Source organism: Bos indicus x Bos taurus, chromosome 5 (assembly GCF_003369695.1).
Source record: "Bos indicus x Bos taurus breed Angus x Brahman F1 hybrid chromosome 5, Bos_hybrid_MaternalHap_v2.0, whole genome shotgun sequence".
Lineage (NCBI taxonomy): Eukaryota > Metazoa > Chordata > Mammalia > Artiodactyla > Bovidae > Bos > Bos indicus x Bos taurus.
Window position 1 is genome coordinate 23,388,106 of NC_040080.1, and position 21,169 is coordinate 23,409,274.

At 47.0% G+C, this 21,169-nt stretch overlaps 1 protein-coding gene across 1 annotated transcript; it reads right to left on the reverse strand.

Annotated features, from left to right (window-relative positions):
- Positions 1-842: 842 nt before the first annotated feature.
- Positions 843-20,299, reverse strand: GSG1 (germ cell associated 1). Its single transcript, XM_027541386.1, has 6 exons — positions 20,121-20,299; positions 8,147-8,465; positions 6,516-6,686; positions 5,558-5,710; positions 3,985-4,096; positions 843-1,258 (listed from the first exon to the last, which is right to left on the reverse strand). Exons 1-6 carry the CDS (start codon positions 20,166-20,168, stop codon positions 919-921), a joined length of 1,143 nt encoding a protein of 380 aa, XP_027397187.1. The 5' UTR covers positions 20,169-20,299; the 3' UTR covers positions 843-918.
- Between the last annotated feature and the right edge of the window lie 870 nt (positions 20,300-21,169).

Genomic DNA, 21,169 nt, shown 5'->3' on the forward strand with positions numbered 1-21,169 from the left:
TCACATTTTTTCCAGCCGTCAAGGATGGTGTGTTCTCCTTGATGGAAGAGGGAAGGGGCGAGGCGGTGGATGTGAGCCGGAGGCTCAGAGAGGAGTGTCAGCTGCAGCCTGATCTCTGGGGAAGCGTCCCTTGGTTTCTCCACTGGGGAACCGCTGTCCTGTCCTCATGGTCTCGGTGGGCTGGATTTTTGTTTTTGTTTTGCTGCACCCACTGCTTGTTGGATATCTCAGTTCCCTGACCAGAGACTGAACCTAGGCCATGGCACTGAAAGCCTGGCATCCTAAGCATTAGGCCACCAGGGGACTTCAGGGGGACTGTTTTGGGGGTGGCCTGTCCCTGCAGGCTGTGGGAGCCTTCTCACGTGTCCTGCTCTCCTGGTCTCGCCAAGGATAATGTGTAATTAACATAGTAATTAACATGGTGTGATGTGGTCCCTACCAATGGGTGCAGGACGCTGTGGCAGGCACCCGCTCTACACGGCATAGCTCCTAGTACTGCCTCCCCGTGTGTGGCTTTAAAGTCAAGTGCGCCACGGCTGAGCTGAGCCCCATCAACCACCCATCTCTGTTCTCCTGACCAGCCTGATTGCCCCTAAAGGGCAGGATCTCTATTTTACTCCTTTTTTTTATCTCCCAGAACCCAGCACATAATGAACAATCGAATTGAGAAGAACTTCTGAATGAGTGAGATGTGGGGTGGGGGGCGGTGGAGTGGGGGCAGTGAGACTGAGCTGTGATGGAAAAGGGAGCCAGGGCGCTGGGCACCTGGGCATGCAGCCCTTGGACTTAGACTTTCAATACCCTTGTTCTTAACCTCCGAAAGTCACACTCAGGAAACAGACTGTGGCTTGAGCACGTGTTGGTCACAGAGCAACGTGTAAGGTGGGGCTTCGGTCTGCTCTCCAAACCCCCTAACTCCTAACACTCTTCTACAGATGAGCCAGCTGCTTTGGTCTCAGGCTCCTGGCTGGTGCCTTGTTGAAGTTCCTTGTCATGTAGTTCTGAGTAGAAGTCTACCCCTTCGGAGATGGAGCGGATGGGCTGACAGTGGAACTGGGGGTGGCTGGTCACGGGGCCCCCCGGGTGGGCTGTGCACGCCAGCTGCTGCAGGAAGCACTGGTGATGATGTGGTTGGCAGCCTGGGGCTCCTCGGAAGCTCTTGCTGTGCCTGCACTTGAACTCCAGCACCAGCCGGGTGTAGGTGTTGAAGGTGGTGACCGCCGATGCCATGCAACAGGTAAAGGAGACCCAGGCCGTGCTAGGGACACACACACACAAAATGGGAAATTAAGATGCTTTCTCACGGGTTTGAAAGAAAAATATCAAGGTCCCTTCCTACTAGTCAACTAGGGGATGCCTCTTAGGGATTTAGGAACATGAGGGTGTCACCTTTCACATATAGATAAAGAGCAGAGGTCTGAATTTGGTCTGTCCTAGGGTAAGTTCTGAATGTTTTGTAGTAAAAAACCATGATTCATATGGGGTTAAAGTCAGGAGTTTAACATTCATTTTCACTGCACTGATTCGTTGTAAGTGCTGTGTTCTTTCATACCTGGTGGCCTATTTTATACGTGTGTATGTTTGTGTGTGTTGTTGTTTAGTCACTAAGTTGTGTCTGTCTCTTTTTCAATCCCATGAACTATAACCTGCCAGGGTCCTCTGTCCATGGGATTTTCAAGGCAAGAATACTGGAGTGGGTTGCCATTTCCCTCCTCCAGAGGATCTTCCCCACTTAGCGATCAAACTTGCATCTCCTGTATTGACAGGCAGATTCTTTACCATCTGAGCCACCAGGGAAGCTCTGTGTATATGTGTATACACACACACATACACACACTCACTCCTGCCCCGCCACACACAATTTTTTGGACTACTGCAGTTTCCCAAGCTGCAGTTACCCTCATATAATCTCAACAATTCCACAGACCTGTAGCTCATCTGACACAGTACACGCAGCCCAACGCACTACCTCTTGCCTTTCCCTGACGTGTGTGTGTGTGTGAGTCACTCAGTCGTGTCCAACCCCATGGACTATAGTCTGCCAGTCTACTGGAGTGGGTAGCCGGCTATTCCCTTCTCTAGGGGAATCTTCTTGACCCGGAGATTGAACCTGGGTCTCCTGTATTGCAGGCAGATTTTTTACTCTCTGAGCCACCAGGGAAGCCTGACACACACATATTTCCTGCCAAAGATTTTCCTGCACTCAGATACCTCTTCCGTCTTCCTTGGTTTTCAGCCTAGCTGTCGTAGGGTCTCCAGAGTTGAGCCTCTGGGAGGCATTCAGGAAGCCCTGAGTACACATCCAGAGGCATTAGTATAGACTTCTCTAGTGGAAACAAGGCCTACAGTGCAAACAGTGTGGTTCTTAGCCCAGAGAAATTTGTAAAAGATGGAACAGAAGCTGGATGGATTCAACAAAGAGAAAAAGACACCAGGGAACCATATCAAACACACTCCTAAGAACCAGGAAAGTCAAACCCCTAAGTGCCTCACCATCGTGGGAAGCCCAGGACACCAGGAGTTGGGGGGGTGTTGTTGGGGGGTGGATTTCACGAGGCTGTGACAGTGGAAGGCCACGTGCCGCTGCTGTGCGTTCCCCTCTGCTGCCTGTGACGGACTAAGATGCTTTGGTGGGAGTTTTGAAGTCTGAGCCCTGCAGTTGAAATGCCAAGAATGGCTCAAAAAATGGACAACAGCTGAGAAATGATGAGTCTGGAGATGAGCTAAACTGTGGTAGGGTGGCTGATGGAAAGATCAGAGACCCCCGAATCCAATAGCCCATTTATACCATGAGGAAAGGGGATGGGATCCTGTGACAGACAGGTATAGGCTTCCATGTGCCTCTTTGGCACAGAAACTCAAGCCTGGCACTGTCTTTCCAGCACTGGTAAGTGCTTAGCACTCAGCCCAGATGGTTCATATAAAGACCTAAGTCGGCATCTGTGTAGTGAATGGAGAGTGTCCCTCAAGGGAGAAGGTAAGAAACCCACATAAAGGGGATGTTACCCTTGAATGTATGTGTTTCATCATGGTCTCTGCTTCCTTCTTTATAATAAGATAAGTCTAAACTAACTGAGGAGAAGGCGATGGCACCCCACTCCAGTACTCTTGCCTGGAAAATCCCATGGATGGAGGAGCCTGATAGGCTGTAGTCCATGGGGTCGCTAAGAGTCGGACACAACTGAGCGACTTCATTTTCACTTTTCACTTTCATGCATTGGAGAAGGAAATGGCAACCCACTCCAGTGTTCTTCCCTGGAGAATCCCAGGGACGGGGGAGCCTGGTGGGCTGCCGTCTATGGGGTCGCACAGAGTCAAACACGACTGAGGCGACTTAGCAGCAGCAGCAGCAAACTAACTGAGCCCTTAGTTCTTTAAGGGTTACGGGGAGACTGTTTCATTTCTAACACGGTTTGGTGGAATAAGAATGGAGACAGGATGAACTTATTCATTATAGGAGGAGAGTGGGCAGCCATTCATAGAAATGGAATCCAGATTTCAAGGCTATTTCTTCATTTCTCTGTCTCCCAAGTATTTTGAATCATAAAATATTGGGTTGGCCAAAAAGTTTGTTCAGGGTTCTCTATAAGCTTTTATGGAAAAATCTGAATGAACTTTGTGGGCAACAGAATATATAAAATGTAGAGCCTCATTTCCATAAACCATGCAAAATCAGTCTCATTTCCCTAGGACGTCCTACATGTCAGGTGTAGAAGCACTTCTTAACAGCTTTATCAGCAGAAAAACTTGACAACGTCCTCACGAAAAATAAGCCGGAGGAATCCACTCTGTACCTCTCCTTGGAAGGTGGGGAGAGAATGGGTATGGCCTGCTGGTCCAGCCCTCTGGATGATTGACAGGTGTCTGGGATGAGGGATGGAGAGAAGGAAGGAGGACAGAGAGCAAGTGCCTAGCTGAGGGCTGCCATTAAATGGAGGTGGACCGGGGAAGAAGAGAAAGGTGGCGGAGGTGATAAGCACTTACTAGAAAGCCCAGCCATAGTTCCAAGCGTGTGGCCTCCAGTCTTCTGGACCCAAGTTGGCCGTTGCCTGGAAAACCTGTGAGTACATCATATGGCCCACCATCCCCAGAAGGCCTGCAAAAGAAACAGGGAGGCAGCACCCTTAGAGAAAGGCTAGCACTGCCATCTACCTATAGGGACTACGATTTGGGAGCAAATCATATTCCCTATCTGGCATCAGGGCTACCCTGCACTGGGGGCTCCTCCTTGAAGGCATGTTTACTGTTGGTTCCCCAGATGTTCGGTTTTGAGCTATGGGAACATTTCTAGTCAATGCTGCACGCTGGGCTCTCCTCCCTTTTAGGTCTTTCCCATCTGCATCCCCAACGTGAACCCTCTCCATCATCTGCACTAGGGGCTCCAACCTCTGGGGTCTAATGCTTGATGATCTGAGGTGGATCTGATATAATAATAAAAGAAACAAAGCGCACAATAAATGTAATGCGCTTGAATCATCCCCAAACCATCCCCTGCCCCCAGTCTGCAGAAAAATTGTCTTCCATAAAAAATGGTCCCTGGTGCCAAAAAGCTTGGGGACCACTGATTTACAGGCATCTCTTACTTGATCCAACAGAGTCCGGCAAAGCTGTATGCATGTCACGACTCAGAAGTAATAAACCAAACCGTATTGAACATAATGAGAAAACTTGCAAGTAGAAAGAACCCAGAGAGAAATCATTTTGCAAAGTACGTAATGACATAATCTAGCATTTTGCATGCTGTTTCAGTTTAACTGCTGGGCATACACACTGGGGAAACCAGAAGGGAAAGGGACACGTGTACCCCAATGTTCATCGCAGCACTGTTTATAATAGCCAGGACATGGAAGCAACCTAGATGTCCATCAGCAGATGAATGGATAAGAAAGCCATGGTACATATAAACAATGGAGTATTACTCAGCCATTAAAAAGAATTCATTTGAATCAGTTCTAATGAGATGGATGAAACTGGAGCCTGTTATACAGATTGAAGTAAGCCAGAAAGAAAAACACCAATACAGTATACTAACACATATATATGGAATTTAGAAAGATGGTAACAATAACCCTGTATACGAGACAGCAAAAGAGACACTGATGTATAGAACAGTCTTATGGACTCTGTGGGAGAGGGAGAGGGTGGGAAGATTTGGGAGAATGGCATTGAAACATGTATACTATCATGTATGAAACGAGATGCCAGTCCAGGTTCGATGCACGATACTGGATGCTTGGGGCTGGTGCACTGGGACGACCCAGAGGGATGGTATGGGGAGGGAGGAGGGAGGAGGGTTCAGGATGGGGAACACATGTATACCTGTGGCGGACTCATTTTGATATTTGGCAAAACCAATACAATATTGTAAAGTTTAAAAATAAAATTAAATTAAAAAAATAATAAAATTAAAGACGCCTGTGCTGTATCTCCTGGCTCCATTCTTTAGCTTTCTTCAGGGCTCCTTCCTTCCCTTAGGACAGAGATTCCAGCTGCCGGCTAGGCTTCAAAGGCAACAGGGGACACCCACCCCCTCTGTAGCTCCTGAGACCCTGCTCACCCGACAAGACAGAGGAGATGGCAGCAAAGGCGCTCAGCTTGAGGCTGCAGCCAGGGTTCCCCGTGAACAGCAAGTCCGTCAGTAGCAGGATGAAACTGATGAGTTCAAGTCCAATGTAGGCAAACTGGGCTCCCAGTGATAACCAGAGGATCTCTGTCAGAAACCAGAGGAAGAAGAACCCTCACCCTGACAATTAAATAACTGAACGAGCGGTGAACAAATGCTGCCCATGAGAAGTGGAGAGCCTCATTAGCACCAGAGGAGAAGACAGAGTTGAAAGCAGCTGCGACAGTCCTTGACCAGGGGGCTCTTGGCTATCAGCTCTCACTCTACGCAGTATCCCATACACAACCATGCTTAACTCAGTGTAAATACTCTTAGGGAGACTGGAGAAGAAATCATCCAATTTCCACCAAATCTTTTAGGGATGTAACTTTTGCTACTTATTTCTGTTTCTTTTCTTAAAAAATTTTAATTCTGGAACCATCTATTTTGTTTCTCTTCTTCCTCCCCTCAGGCCTTGACTCCTTCCTTTCTATGTTACAAAAAAATGTATTACATCAGTGTTAATTTTGCATTGGTAGAGATAACCTAACCAACTATCATTATGTTTTGGTACTAAGGGATATACACATTTCAATAAAGTTACTGAAATGCAAAAAAAAAAAAAAAATTGGAAAAGGAAAAACTCAAGCTTTCTACATGGTTACTTGGCAACAGGAGTAGGTTAGAGCTGTTGGTAGATTTCTGTTTGGGAACTTTATTTGTCCCTGCTGATGCTTTTTTGTGTTCCTGCCTGGGAATGAGTGTCAGCCAGGTGGGAGTTTGAATCAGCCTAGTGGGAGTTAGTGTCACCCTGTGAGACTCAGAAGAAAAGAAAAGCAGGAGATCACAGTACAGTTTAGATCCCCAGAGGCCCAACTCAATGGTAACTAAATTTATCATCAAACCCACATACTTGCCACAAGCCCCAAGGGAGGGTGGGAGAGGGAAGCCTTCTCCATCAACCGCTTCCCTCCAAATCTGAGAGTGGGGTGACGTGGGCCTTGCAACGTGGCAAATTCCAGTAGTCCTTTCTCACCTCTCTCGGTTGGTGGTGTGAGTTCAAGGAAACTTCGGCACCTCTCCCCTGAAATAGACAAGGTACAAGGTGGTGAGGTATTGCCCTGGTTGAGGGACACAGGCTTTTCCTAATTGCATCCTGGGGGCCTGCCCAGCACATGGGAGGCAGGCCATAAATGTCTCTTTGGCAGCAGGGAAGGATGCAAGGATGGATGAACAAAATAGGCCAGAGCCATCCAAGATTAATTTCTGCCTCAAGTCCTGATTTTGAAGAGGACACTCCCCAAGTCACCCAGGGGGTGTTTCCAGCGTTGGTTCACCAGCTCCTTCTGCTCCTGCTGCTGGCTTGAGTGGCTCTAAATTGTTTCCCGGACTGGAGTCACAGCAGTGCTAAATGGCACAATAATAAATATAAATGGAATTCTCTCAAATCATCTCACCCCGTCCTTCTCCCACTGAGTCCAAAAGTCTGTACTTTACATGTATGTGGAAATGTACACATTACCACATGTAAAATAGATAGCTAGTGGGAGTTTGACATATGATGCAGGTCACCCAAAGCCAACACTGTGACAACCTGGAGGGATGGGGTGAGGAGGAAGGTGGGGGCTTCAGGATGGGGGGACACATGTATGCCTGTGACTGATTCATATTGATGTATGGCCAAAGCCATCACAATATTGTAAAGTAATTATCTTCCAATTAAAATAAATAAATTAAAAATGTAAAAATAAATGGATATACCCAAGAGTTTATAATCCTTTCCCATCTCCTTTTCGCCTTAGCCCAAACTGGGAGAAGCTGTAGACTGCAAATTGTACACAGTTCTGGGCTTTAGGAAAATTTCACCAAAGGGGGTCTTTGTAAGCTTTGAGCAGGGATGAGGGAGCGTTTTCTGCTATTCACCCAAGGACAAGTCCCCACCTAACATGCTGGCATAGCGCCTGCTTTGAGAGTGTACGCCCCGCGACCTGAGACCTGAGAGGGTCTGTCTGCGGCTCCTCTGGGGAGAACTTCCACGATGTATTTATCCTCCCTGGGCTTCACTTGCCCTGCCTTTTCAGTGGCAACAATAACACTTAGAATGAGAACATGCTTCTAGGATGCTTTAAGGGCCATCTACTCTGATGCCTGCATCTCAAAAATGAGAAAATCAATGCCTGTAGGAGTGAAGTTGTTCCTGTAAGGTTACAGCTGGTCAGAGCCCAGGCTTTTTCTACGATAGTCTCCTTGTTTTGTCTCTAAATGGCAACTCTAGCTGGCAGGAATGGGAAGTCTCATAACCTTCAAAGTCTGCATGAGACTGTTGAAGGGGGATGCTGTTTGAAACCAGCGACTGTCTGGAGGTGAAATGCCCGATGGATGGAATTTCGACCTTATGACAAAGGAGTCTGATGTGGAAGGGATACAATGGAGAAGGGGGAGATGCTGAGGCTAGGGGTGAGCCCTGCAGGTGTGAACGAGGGAGGGCCACTTCCCTCTGTGAGGGAGGACAAGAAATCAGGCGGCTGGGGGCGAGGCAGCTACCTGGTTCTTCCATGATCTCCGCACAGGATAGCCACATGCCGCTCCGGAAGGCATGGAAGGTGAACCGATCATCCCCGGTCTCCCAACTGTAGTGCACCACCTCCGGGGAAGATGCGTTGGTGCCGCCCCCATCCAGGGGCACCGGCACGTCAAAGCACTTGGCTGGTAGACCTTTCCCGCACAGGGGCTTGGGCACCTTCTGTGTGCCCACAAACCAGTAGTTGCTGAGCAGGGATGCTGTGGAGAGGCTGAGTGATAGCATGTTGAGGACGGCAGATAGGCGTGTCCGTTGGCTAGAGAAGCCCTTCGGGAGCCCCATCTGTAATAAGACACACACACGCGGAGCCTGATGTTAGAGCCTCATCTGAGATCCGAGATCAGCACCCTCCCCCGAGGGTCCCTAAACTCCATGGAGCTGCTTTCCTCCAACACAGTGGGCGCGACCAGCCCTTAGGAGTTTTCTCCAAGTAGCCTTGGGCGAGCTCGGCTCCAGGAGTGGCCTAGAGCAGGCGCTGAAGCGATGATGTTTATTTCAGCCGGACCTTATTATATTAAAACGCTTATTGGGGATAATCTGAACAAGCATCAGATAGTAATGTGATTAAGCCACTGAGCTAGTGTGCATCTGGTTGAGAAAAAGGATTGGGCGATCACCAGATGTTCCTGCTGGTAATCTTTGGTTTTGTCTTCAGGGAAAAGTAGTGGGGAGGTATTTGTTGTTGTTGTTGTTACGAGGATTTACTTAAATAATACAAACAAAATGTTGGGCACTTATCTGACATATAATAATGGCTCACATGTTAAATTCTCCATTCCTCCAATCTAACAAAAATATTTATACTCCTTTTAGTTATAAATGGGTTTTAATTTACGACTCTCCTATATAAGGTTTTGATGTCTTCCTCCCTGGTAGCTCAGATGGTAAAGAATCCACCTGCAATGCAGGAGACCCAGGTTCAACCCCTGGGTCAGGAAGATCCTCTGGTGAAGGGAATGGCAACCCAGTCCAGTATTCATACCTAGAGAATTCCATGGAGAGAGGACCCTGGCAGGCTACAGTCCATGGGGTCTCAAAGATTCAGACATGAGTGAGTGACTAACGCTTTCACTTTTCCTGTGCTAGATTCCTCTGAGAAGAGTAAGGGGGCATATATCCATGGGATTCTCCAGGCAAGAATAGCGGAATGGGTAGCCATTTCCTTCTCCATGGGATCTTCCTGACCCAAGGATCGAATCTGGGTCTCCCACATTGCAGGAAGATTCTTTACCATCTGAGCCACCAGGAAAGCCCATTTATCCTATTAATGAATGTTAAAGAGGATGCTCCCTAGGGGAGCAGATAGAGGCACCGGGCTCTTGAGGGTGGGAGGGCAGAGGACCAATGGGATGCTGCAACCCTTGGAGAGGAAATAGAGTGGTGGGTTTTGAGAGAGGTGGAGATCTGAGTGCAGCTTCCACCCACAATGCCTGAACTGAGAGAATCTCAAATGCAAGGTGGCTGCGTGGTACTCATGGAGGCTGGGCACTGAGCGCCCTGGCCTTGGAGCCATAGGAGGGTGTCCTTGGCGGGTGGACAAGGAACCTGCAGGTGCAGCTCCACAGCCCAGTGTGGTTGCAGTGCCCGGGGGCGACCCGGTGGGTGGCTGCAGAATGAAGGCAGCCCCCGTGGCTTTGGCTAGAGCCCTCGGCCTTGTCATTTTTAACCTAAAAGAAGGGTGAGATGAAAATGTCCAATGTTAGATGTTTCAGTGCTGGGGAGTGGTGGCGTGGAGCCAGATTGAATTTGATTTATTAATAAAAATAAAGAGATCTGACAGGTCTCACACTTTGCATTACGAAGCAGTTTGTACTGTTATATTAATATATACTGAACGGAAAAGAAGCCCATACTTAGTTGCTGACAGACACTTCTTAAAGTAAACCATCTTGAGCTTTCTAAGGGGAATCACTTACATCAGAATTAATCAGACCCAAATCTGCTTAGTTTAAGAGATGTAAATAAAACCATAGCTAAATAAGACAGGCCCATAAATCTGCCTCTCTCATCATCTCCAGCTGAACATTTTCTACATTAAACAGGCAACTTTATCTTAGAATCATAATAGTTTGTTCTTTATAATTTTTAGGGGCTAAAACAGTACATGCCACAGACAAAGTGCACTTTTTTATGGCAATAAGAAATATACCAGATTCATATGTAGATATAAGCCAATAAGGAAAATGTATGATAAAACAGCTTCTGTAAAGCAATTTGCTAATAAGATTTTTTTTTTTAAAGCACTCAACAAATTAACTCCAGCAAGAATTGTTGGTTCAAGACTCTGGGTGACCTTGGTGAGGACTCAAAAGCCATGATACCTGGAAGGGGGGGTGGTCTTATATTGCCAGATATGGAAGTCATTATAAGCCCCTTTTCTTCTCCCAAAAGAATGTTTTCATCTTGTTTTTTAGTTTTGAAAATCCTATTGGTTTTTGTCATTGTTCTGCTCCTCTTAATTACTTACCTTTTCTATTTTTATATCCATTGCTTGAATAGGAAACAGACTTCAAGGTACAACATTTTCATCCATTATTCTGTATAAAGATGGAACTAAGGATTCAGGCAATTCTACGTTTTTGATAACTTTATTTTCAACCCCATATTACTTGGAGATTTATCCACTATCCCATCAGATTTTAAAATTTTACCCTCAATCCATTTAAAATCATACCTATTCACAAATTATTCATCAGGTTATTCCGAAATAAGAGTCATGAATCCCCTCATCACAGTACAACCACTTTGTAGCAGCTCTAAGGTGACAACCAATTTAAGAAGTTGAGAAAGAGAATGAAAAAGAGCTTGGGAGAATGAACTTATGGTTACCAGGGGGAAGGGATAGTTAGGGAGTTTGGGATGGACATGTACACGCTGCTATATTTAAAATGGATAACCAACAAGGACCTACTGTATAGCACAAGAAACTCTGCTTCATGTTTTGCGGCAGCCTTCACGGCAGAGGAGTTTGGGGGAGAATGGATACACGTATACGATGGCTGGGTCGCTCTGCCGTGCACTTGAAACTATCAGAGCATTGTTAATCAGTTATACTCGAATATAAAGTAAAAAGTTTTGAAAAGAGAAGAAAAAGAGCTTGGAATGAAGTCCAAAGACGCTGTTCCCAGGAGTGTCTACCAAGGACAGACTCAAGGAAACTCATTCAACGATTATCTTGATAACTGAATGAGAATCCATTCAAGAATCTTCAAGAATTGTCTTCAACACCCACACTGCCATACCCTTCACAACATATTTTATTCTTCCCCCTAAAAATGCCTTTCTCTTGATTTAGAAGAACAATCTAATTTGGCAGTCGGTTTCCTTCAGGGGATCACGGAGAAGAAATAGCGGCCACAGACACGTTCTATCTTTGCATGTACTGACAAGCCCCAAGCCGAGGGGACTCTTCAGTCTCTAAAAAAGGGACAGTGTGTGGCTTCAGACACAGGCTCAGACCACTAGGAAATATAGATTGAAAATCTATACTTTTCAATAATTAATTTCTACCAATTTTCAGTGATGCTTCCATCAACATAAGTTAATGGCAAAACCTCAGGATTAACACAGACTAGTAAGGACAACAAATGGATGAGACTGGCACATCTCTTAAAAGAAATCAGGAGCAAAACAGCTATGAAATGCATGTTCCAAACAATAAGAGAGGGAAGCTGGTTACCTTGACCATGGTCCTTGTCTCACAGCTTGTCCAGAATGACTGCAGATGCCATCTGTGCTCCAAATCCCTTTGGTTTAGTGTTGGTAGAAAGAAAACTCCCTTTCCATTTCCCTCCCACCTCCTCCCACCCCTCCCCTCTGTCATATATTTTGGAGTGCTTCATGATTAAACGCTGCCTTGTGGGGAACTTGGGCATTTAAAAATTGACAAGGCACTCATGGTCCAGTTGTCCTGAGCGATTACACAGAAGAGCTTGCCATTGGGGATTCAGCACAAAGACGCAAGGACCTACATGTGCAGAGTGAAGAAACAACAAAATTCTGTAAAGCAATTATCTTTCAATTAAAAAATAAATTAAAAAAGTGCACAGTGATTGAGTGTCCATCACACTGCCACTCCCTAGGAACCTGGTGGGAATGGATTGGGCTTGATTTTATGGCAGACAAAACATCACAGAGTCACCATTGCTTTGTAGTAACTTTTGTCAGTTCCCATTCCCTTGTGTCGGGTTTTCCATCCCCTTCATAAGCCCTGTGATCTGCAATGTCAGGGGCCTCATAGAGCCATGGGTATGGAAAGGCTTCCTGGTGTCACGGGTGGTCTCCACTCTCCAGTGAGTGACATTAGTAAGAATTATAACATCCTGAGACCATCTGTGTGTTAGGTAGTGTTGGGGGTAAGCCTGCAGAGGGAGGAGGATTGGAGAGAAATAAATCCCTGGGTTAGCAAAGCTGTGGCTATCTACCATGTCTCTCCCAATCTTTGGGCAAAGGGATAAATTTGTTTTTTAAAGTACATTTCTAAAACTTAAACAAAAAGCAAACAAACCTGGCAAATCAATAAGGGTTTGATTGCATATCTTTTGTTGTCAGTCCCCTAGGAATACAAATGGTGCTTTCTGTCCTCAAAAACTGTGCCAATTAATTGGGGTTGAGAAGGTGGGGAGACTGCTGTGTTCCCCTGAATACCCAAGGACCTCATCCTCCTCATCCTGGCAGATGCTCTTCCTTCCTTCTTCTTGGAATGTCTTCTCTTCTTACCCAAGGATCTGCCTCTTGTCAAGATGAACTCAAGTCACTCATTTTTGAAAATGCTTCTTCCTAAGGACCATTCCCTCCTCTCTGTCCTTGTCCGCTCCCATGGTGCTTTCTATATTCCAGCTGTTTGTCTTGATTGTAAAGTCCTCAAAGTCGGCTCCATATTTGAGAGCAGTAGGGGTCAATTCTGATCAGCATCAGAACCATCTTTGCAACTTTGGAAGATATGCAGATTCCTAGGCTCCATCCTGAGCTGCCATAGTGGTTCTGGGGTGATGCCCAGGAACCTATAATTTTAGAAAACTTTTTGCATACACCCAGGGATGGAGTTCTGAATTTCCGGTTCCACATGCGAGGAACTTGGGAGTCACCACTCTGACCACACAAGTAAAAAAACTGAACAGACTGAAAACTATATAATAGGGAATTAACGTGCCATAAAAATCACACCTGTTTGACTCACTTTGGGCTGACATTTAGCGAAAGCCTCTCTGCCCTGCCCTGCCCTGCCCTTCCGCCACGTCGACCAGATCTGCCACCAACCGAGTCATGATGCTCACATCCTGTGTTTGTGCAGTTGGTTTGGGGACTCAAAGGCAGGCTCCCCTTGGAGCATTTGAATTAGTCCACATTCTGCCAAATTAGTCTTTGATCTCGATCCTGTCACCCGATATATTCTGTACTCTATTTTTTAAAAACTTTTAATTTCATATTGGGGTATAGCCGATTAACAAGGCTGTGATAGTTTCAGGTGGACAGCAAAGGGACTCAGGCATACTTGTATCCATTTCCTCCTAAACTCCCCTTCCGTCCAGGCTGCCAGGTAACATTGAGCAGAGTTCCCTGTGCTGTACAGTATGGTTTTGTTGATTATCTATTTAAATATAGCAATGTGTACATGTAGATCCCAAACTTCCCAACTATCCCTTCCCCTGATCCTTCCATTCCCCCATCCACCATAAGGTCTGTGAATCTGTATCTGCTTTGTAAATAAGTTCATTTGTATAATTTCTTTTTAGATTCCACATATATGATTCCTCCTAGGTCAGGAAGATCTGCTGGAGAACGGATAGGCTAGTACTCCAGTATTCTTGGGCTTCCCTGGTGGCTCAGCTGGTAAAGAATCCAACCGCAATGCAGGAGATCTGGGTTCTATCCCTGGGTTGGGAAGATTCCCTGAAGAAGGGAAAGGCTACCCACTCCAGTATTCTGGCCTGGAGAATTCCATGGACTGTATAGTCTGTGGGGTAGCGAAGAGTCAGACATGACTGATTGTCTTTCACTCACTCACTATACGATTCCACATATAGGGATATCATACCATATTTCTCCTTATTTGTCAGCCTTATTTAACACCCTGTTTGACACCTGTGTGCTTCAGTCCAGGGGTGATGTCTGTATTACCCAAAGACCCTTTATTTCCCTCCTCTCCTTTAAGAAAAGGGAGCGGAGAATTTCTGATTCCTGTTCGCCATTGAATTGGCTGTTGGTTTCTGGCTGCAGTTTTCATCTCAACGCTGGGTGGCACTATCTTCCCATATTTTCCTTCTTCAATCGCATGCTTCCCCACACCAGCAGCAAAGGTGGGTGGAGGTGGCTGCCCCACCCTACAGGCTCGCACTCTCTTTTCTTGCCTTGGCCTCCTTCCCACACAGTAATCTATAGAAGCCATGCGTCAGCTTTCTGGAATTCAGGGCTCACAATGAACTCTGGAGCCATCCAGCTGCTCCCTCGAGAACATCTTGTAAGATTGTTTCCTGTGGCACATTTTTCTGTGGCCAGTTTTAGTTTTCAGTGACTCAATAGGTCCTCAAATACTTCCCATGGGAAATACAACTCCGAGGTATCAGAAAATACTGTTCAACAATGTTTCCTGATGAGTTTTGTGCACATTTTTCTTGACTTAATCGTATCCTCATTCCCTTTCCACCCCAGAAGAGTGACCAATTCTTTTCCCTTCTCTCTGCTTCCACCCTGCAAATACTTGGAGACACTTCTCATATCCCGCTTGAGTCACCCTTTGGCATAGTCCTGTCTTTGGTTTTTATTACCTCTGCTCATAAACTGCACCTCCTGTACCTTAATAGCCCAAAATATGCCCTCTCCAGGGAAAAGGAGATGGGAGCAGCAGAGTCTCAGATGGGTTACGTGAGGAAGTCTAGAGGTAGATTTAGAGAGTGGAGCTGATGAAACTTCAGCTCTGTGGTCCCCCACTTACTCAGGCCCCTTCCAAGATGCTTATTATTTAATTTCTACTTGTCATTTTATACTATTTTTTTAAAGAGGGCCTTCCAAATTATATTATTTTAGCCTTCCCAAAGCCTAGCTCTGGGCTTTTCTAGTGGCTCAGACAGTAAAGAATCGGCCTACAATGCAGGAGACCTGGGTTTAATCCCCGGATAGGGAAGATCCCCTGGAGAAGGAAATGGCAATGCAATCCAGTATTCTTGCCTGGGAAATCCATGGACAGAGGAGCCTGGCGGGCTACAGTCCATGGGGTCGCAAAGAGTTGGACACGACTGAGAGATTAACACTAAGGCCTAGGTCTGGGAGAGGGGCCTGGCGGGCTACAGGCCATGGGATTATAAAAAGTCGGACATGAGTGACTTAACATGCACATACCTGTAGGAAGCTGTGCAGTTAGGGTACATGCTTGTTTGACTGTGCCCCCCACCCCCATGCCCTTCCCAAGAACCCTGGGCCACAATGTTCAATTTCCTCTTTTTGACAAAGCATGAGTTTGCCTGCCTGACCACAAAAATCAGAGTCGAGTATCCCACTCACGTCTTTTCATTGTAATTTGAGCATGTTAGGTTTTTGTTCCTTCTCTTTCTTCTCTTAAAGTAATTGCTAGTCAATGCCACATAAATATAATTTGAGTAGGCTCAGAAGCTCCTGACTCAACACAGATGAGAAGATTCCGTGTCTCAGAACATTCCTGAACTTTGGCGTGTTGGACCCTGACCCCCTCAGGATACCTCCACAGGGATGTACGTGCAACTGAACATTTGTGACATCACAAAGCCAAGGGCTGGGACCAACCTATCCCTGCTAAGGTCCTCAGTTACTGTGCCCTGCACTGTCTAAAACCACATTTACTAGGTATGAAAAAAAGAGAAATTGATCTTGGGACACCCACACATACTTTGTAAACAGGAATTCAATTTGGTTTGTGACTACTCTGGCGATTAGAAGTGATTAAAACAATGGGTTAGAATGCTGAGGTGCTGAACCAGTTCAGTTCAGTTCAGTCGCTCAGTTATGTCTGACTCTTTGGGACCCCACAGACTGCAGGCCAGGCTTCCCTGAACCAGGGAAGATTGTAAAGCACAGCCTTTCCCTCAGGTCCAAGCCTGGGCTATGGATTCCAGGTTTTGTTTTTTTTTTTTTTTTTTAATTCTCACACATATCCATTTTGGCATCTTGTCCCGAGAAAGGTTTGTTTGGAACAGTTGTTCACTCACTCACTCGTGTCCGACTCTTTGCCACCCCATGGACTGCATTACACCAGGCTTCCCTGTCCTTCACTATCTCCTGGAGTTTGCTAAACTCATGTCCATTGAGTGGGTGGTGCTATCCAACCATCTCATCCTCTGTTGTCCCCTTCTTCTCTTGCCCTCAATCTTTCCCAGCATCAGGGTCTTTTCCAACTAATTGGCTCATCACATCAGGTGGCCAGAGAATTGGAGAATCAGCTTCAGCATTAGTCCTTCCAATGATATTCAGAGTTAATTTCCATTATTTTGGGACATAGATAGTATACTCTCTGTCCTCCCAGGAGTCAGATTTCTGACTCAGGCCCTATTAACTAATTCTTTTCTGTTACTAAGTAGACGAAAGGTTGCAATACAGTGTAAAGGTTTCAGTTGTTATTGGCTCTGGTCTACACTGCTCTATTCTGTGTGCCTTCTCCTGTAACTCATCACATGGTTTACTTGGCTGGTCTGTTCACTTGACTAACTTTCTAGATACAGTGGCAACTATGTCTTATTCATTGTTGATCCTCAGAGCCTAGCCCTAACAGCCACAAATGAATGGAATGAATGAATGAAGTGCATAATGGAAACCTGGCTCACAAATACAATTAGGAAGACCATGGCTGAAGATAAGATCTTAAAGAAGTGTCCAAACAGCCTTCTATGGTGAAAGGGACAGGGATCCTCCTGCTTCACATACGAAAGAGCAGGGAGAAGTTGCAAAGAGGGTCCACAGACACACCCTAGGCCTTTCTACACAGGAGCACCCTGAGTTTCATCAAACAGACCCTGTGCCAATACGCTTCCTCCCACCTGTGGAAACATTCCTGCTGTTTGACGCGCCAAGCCCAGAAAACAGCAGTGATCTCACAAGCAAGTATTATCTTCAGTTCACAGAGACCGGGGTACAATCAGATTGTTCACAAGCCAGTGACAGTCTGGAAATGTTATGTCCTTTCCCAAGCCCTGTGATTCCCTCCTGGTTGAAGCCCTTTCGGATGGTAGATCGCGAATGTCCAAAGTTCTGAGGTTCTGTAGCCTTTATTACAATTATTACTTCAATGCCTCACACATGACACATTTACTAAGGATGATTAGCAACGTTGGCTCAGGACATTTTGATATCCGCTTCCCAGCCCTAATGGGAAGTCTAACATCACTAAAATGCCCATGCCGAGTGTCCAAAATACTAAAGCCACTACAGGACATTGAGCTCTGGGGTTTCCCAGCTTCAGGTTAATTCCTAATGTAATCATGCTTTATGTTCACATGGGCCCAGACACTCACAGAATAAGAAAAGGACTCCAGTTTTCCTAATACGGGTCCCGAGTTCTGGGAACACCTACTTCTGTGCAGTGGGGAGGGCCAAAGAAAATCATTTGCGGGGGCTCTCCTCTCTGTGGCTTTTCCCGTTCCTCTTTTTAATGGAATTGTTTGAGGGCTTTTGCGAATGCAGTCATTTCCAGGAGAGGAAGCCGCCTTCTTTCATGCCTCCAGCAGCTGGAGTGAATCAGAGGGGTAGTCCCATCTGGGCATCCTGTGGGGCAATCGCTCACGCGGGGGTGACGGAGCTCTCGGGGGACTGCTGGGGCGGGGCGGGGGTGGTGGGGTGTCGGGCACAGACTGGCGGGGCAGGGGCCTAACGGGAGTGGCCTCTCAAGGGGTGCCCCGTTTGCATCCGGCATGCGCGCCCCACCCCGTCCCTTCCTTCTCTGCCCTCTCCCCCGACTTCCCCCGGCAGTCGCAGAGCCGGAACGTCGGGTTAGTTCCCGCGGGCCTCCTCCCATCCGCTAGTAACACGCCCGCCCTCGGTTTACTACGGCGCCCGGTCGCCTAGCAACGGGAGAGCGTTGCCAAGGTGACGCTTGGAGCCTGTTTTGAATCGTTTGGCTAGGCCCAGCCCAGCGGCGGAGCGCCGGGATGTCCCGAGCGGGTGGGGCTCCCCGCCCGGGGCCTCTCTATCTTCCTGGGGGGACGGGGACGGCGTCCCGAGGGTCCTCCCAGGCGGGGTGGGCAGAGGGAGTGCGGAGATCCCCGTTCATCCCCCTGAATTCCGCTCACGAGCCGGTGGGCAGAGGGTCGGGAGGAGCTGAAACCCAAGTCTAAGGTCTCCGCGCACCCTGCCCCCTCCCCCTAAAGGTACGCCCCGGCTCCTGTTCTGCAGAAAGGCCTTGTCTCTGCCTCATTTCGTGGGTCCGAGAGACGGAACTTCGAGGCCACCAACCCACAGCAGATCTGAATTCTAGTCCCTGCCCCACCCCATGACTCTAAAGATTTTGGCCAAGTTCCCTAACCTCCCTGAGCGACTGTTTTCTCGGAGGCGAATTAAAGAGAGTTGTCCTCCTCGGTTACCCCGTCCCTCTCCTAGACGGTTTGGCAGTTCTTGCCTGGAGAATCCCAGGGACGGCGGAGCCTGGTAGGCTGCCGTCTATGGGGTCGCACAGAGTCGGATACGACTGAAGCGACTTAGCAGCCACGGACGTTTAATCCTCACTACCCGGAGAAGTCAGAACCCCAGTGTCTCAAGGCCACACGCTCGTAATCGCAGAGTCAACTTGGAAACCACCTGAGTCAAGGCCAGGCCGCCCCTCGGTCAAGGCGAAGCCTGGTCACCCTTACCCGTGGCCCAGTTATGAAAGCGCACTCAGAATGAGGCAACAGATTGCCTCCTTTAAACTTCACAGGTGTATACTGATAAACGGACTCTCCCATCATTTCCTCTGTATCTCTCCTCGTAAACCAATAAATTTTTTTTTTTCCACTACGGCTAGTCCTAGCTGTATTCACTTCTGAGGGTTGGCCTATTCATGATCTAATCGCTTAGGGAGATTCTGAACCAGGGAAGTGGGCTGAGTCCAATAATCTGGTGGTTCTTCAGAACTGTGAGCTCTTTTCTGAGGCTCCATAAGTGTCTTTTTTTTTTTTTTTAAAGAAACTCCTTTTCTTCAGATATCTCTAACTTCCAGCCCATAAACAGCGCACCACATTGCTCTGTGTGTGTGTATTTTATTTCTCAAGCTAATCGTAAGTTTCATTTTTCTCCCCTGCGAAAGGTAAGATATAGGAGAGTGAACATCATTTTTTTTTTTTTTTTCTTTTTAGTAACCCTGTGAGCTGCAAGTTGGGAGTTGCCAACTTTCTCAAAATGGAAGGCAAGTCACTTCCAGATGTGCCTTCTCCACTAAACAAGCCAAGATATCTTTGTTGGCTGTGAGTGTCTTCCTGGGTCTGGAAGTGTCTCTGCAGATTCTGAGACTGGGAAGAGCCCAAGATTGTGCTGTCCTTTCTTAGTTCCAGCAGATTTTGGATTGGAGCTGGTCATGGGAATGCCTCAGCATCTCTTTCAGTTCACTGGAGTGATAGTTTATCACTGCTATCACTTCCGTGCCACTGGGCCTTTGCCAGGGACTAGATTTTGTAGTAGAAATCATACAGATGGAGAGGGAAAAAAGACCTAGAAGGCATTAAGCTGCCCTGGGAGCAGAGGAAAGGTGTGATAAGAGACAAAGGAGGAAGAAATGGAAGTTTTAATAGATGATGAAAGAACAAGAGGCCAAGGTAGGGCCATCACTGGGTTTATCAATAAAAACTGGGCTCAAGTAACACATTTTTACTCCATTTCAGATAATCCTACCGAGTGTTCTCAAGCTCCTTACGATGAGTTTGTATAACCCATATTACACATCCAATAGTAAGGGGACTACACATGAGATAGTCATGAGATTTCAAAATTTAAGGTACCTACCTTCTGGGTGAGACAAACATTTTGAATCAGCTGAGAGGAATTGCTCATTCACTTTTGAAGTTATGAGGCAGAGGGGTTTCAGTGTTTCTTCTGTTATGTCTTAATTGGTTGCATGGGATGAACCTTGAGTGTGAAGATGAATCAGAGCCCCTCTTGCCAGCAGAGGGGTCAGGTGGTATGAGGTAGGCTGGAGAGGGTGTCCTCTCATAACCAGGACACGCTGGGGTGGGGCTGGCTGACCCAGGAGGCTGCCTCTGTGACATCACAGTGGCAGGCAGGGGTCTCTCTGCCGCTCACTCTGCCTCCTGCCCCCACCCTCAGAAGGACTGGGGCCACTCTGGGGTTACCGCCCAGAGGCCAGCATGTCTCTTGTGTCCTCCAGATCTTATGCTTTTATTGCTGTGCATAAGAATCACCTGGGCATCTTAGTAAACTATCAGCTTCTGAAAGTCGGGAATGGCTCCCATGGGACACTGACCAGCCCTCACAGGGCTGTAAGACCTTAGACCAGTGCTGTCCAAGAGAAATGCGATATGAGCCACAGATGTAATTTAAATTTTCCCAGTAGCCACATTAAAAAAAAAAGTAAAATTGAGACACACACTACAATCTAACAATGATATTTTATGCAGTTCTGTTGTTGATGTCAAAGGCAGGCCTCCCTCAAACAATAAAGTTGAGTCCAATGGAAAAAGTACGCTAGTAAATGTTCTAGTTCATTTAGACTAGTTCGCTATTTTAATAAGTACATAACGAGGATTTAGGAGCTTCTATTAAAAAATATTATTTTATTTATGGTTGTGTTGGGGCTTCGTTGCTGCTGGTGGGCTTTCTCGAGTTGTGGCAAGTGGGGGCTACTCTCTAGTTGCAGTACGTGGGCTTCTCATTGCCATGGCTTCTCTCGTTGCAGAGCACAGGCTCTCGGGCACATGGCTTTAGCAGTTGTGGCTCGTGGGTTCCAGAGCTCGGGCTCAGTAGCTGTGGTGCACAGGCTTAGTTGCTCTGCGCCATGTGGGATCTTCTGGGACCAGGGATGGAAACTGTGTCCC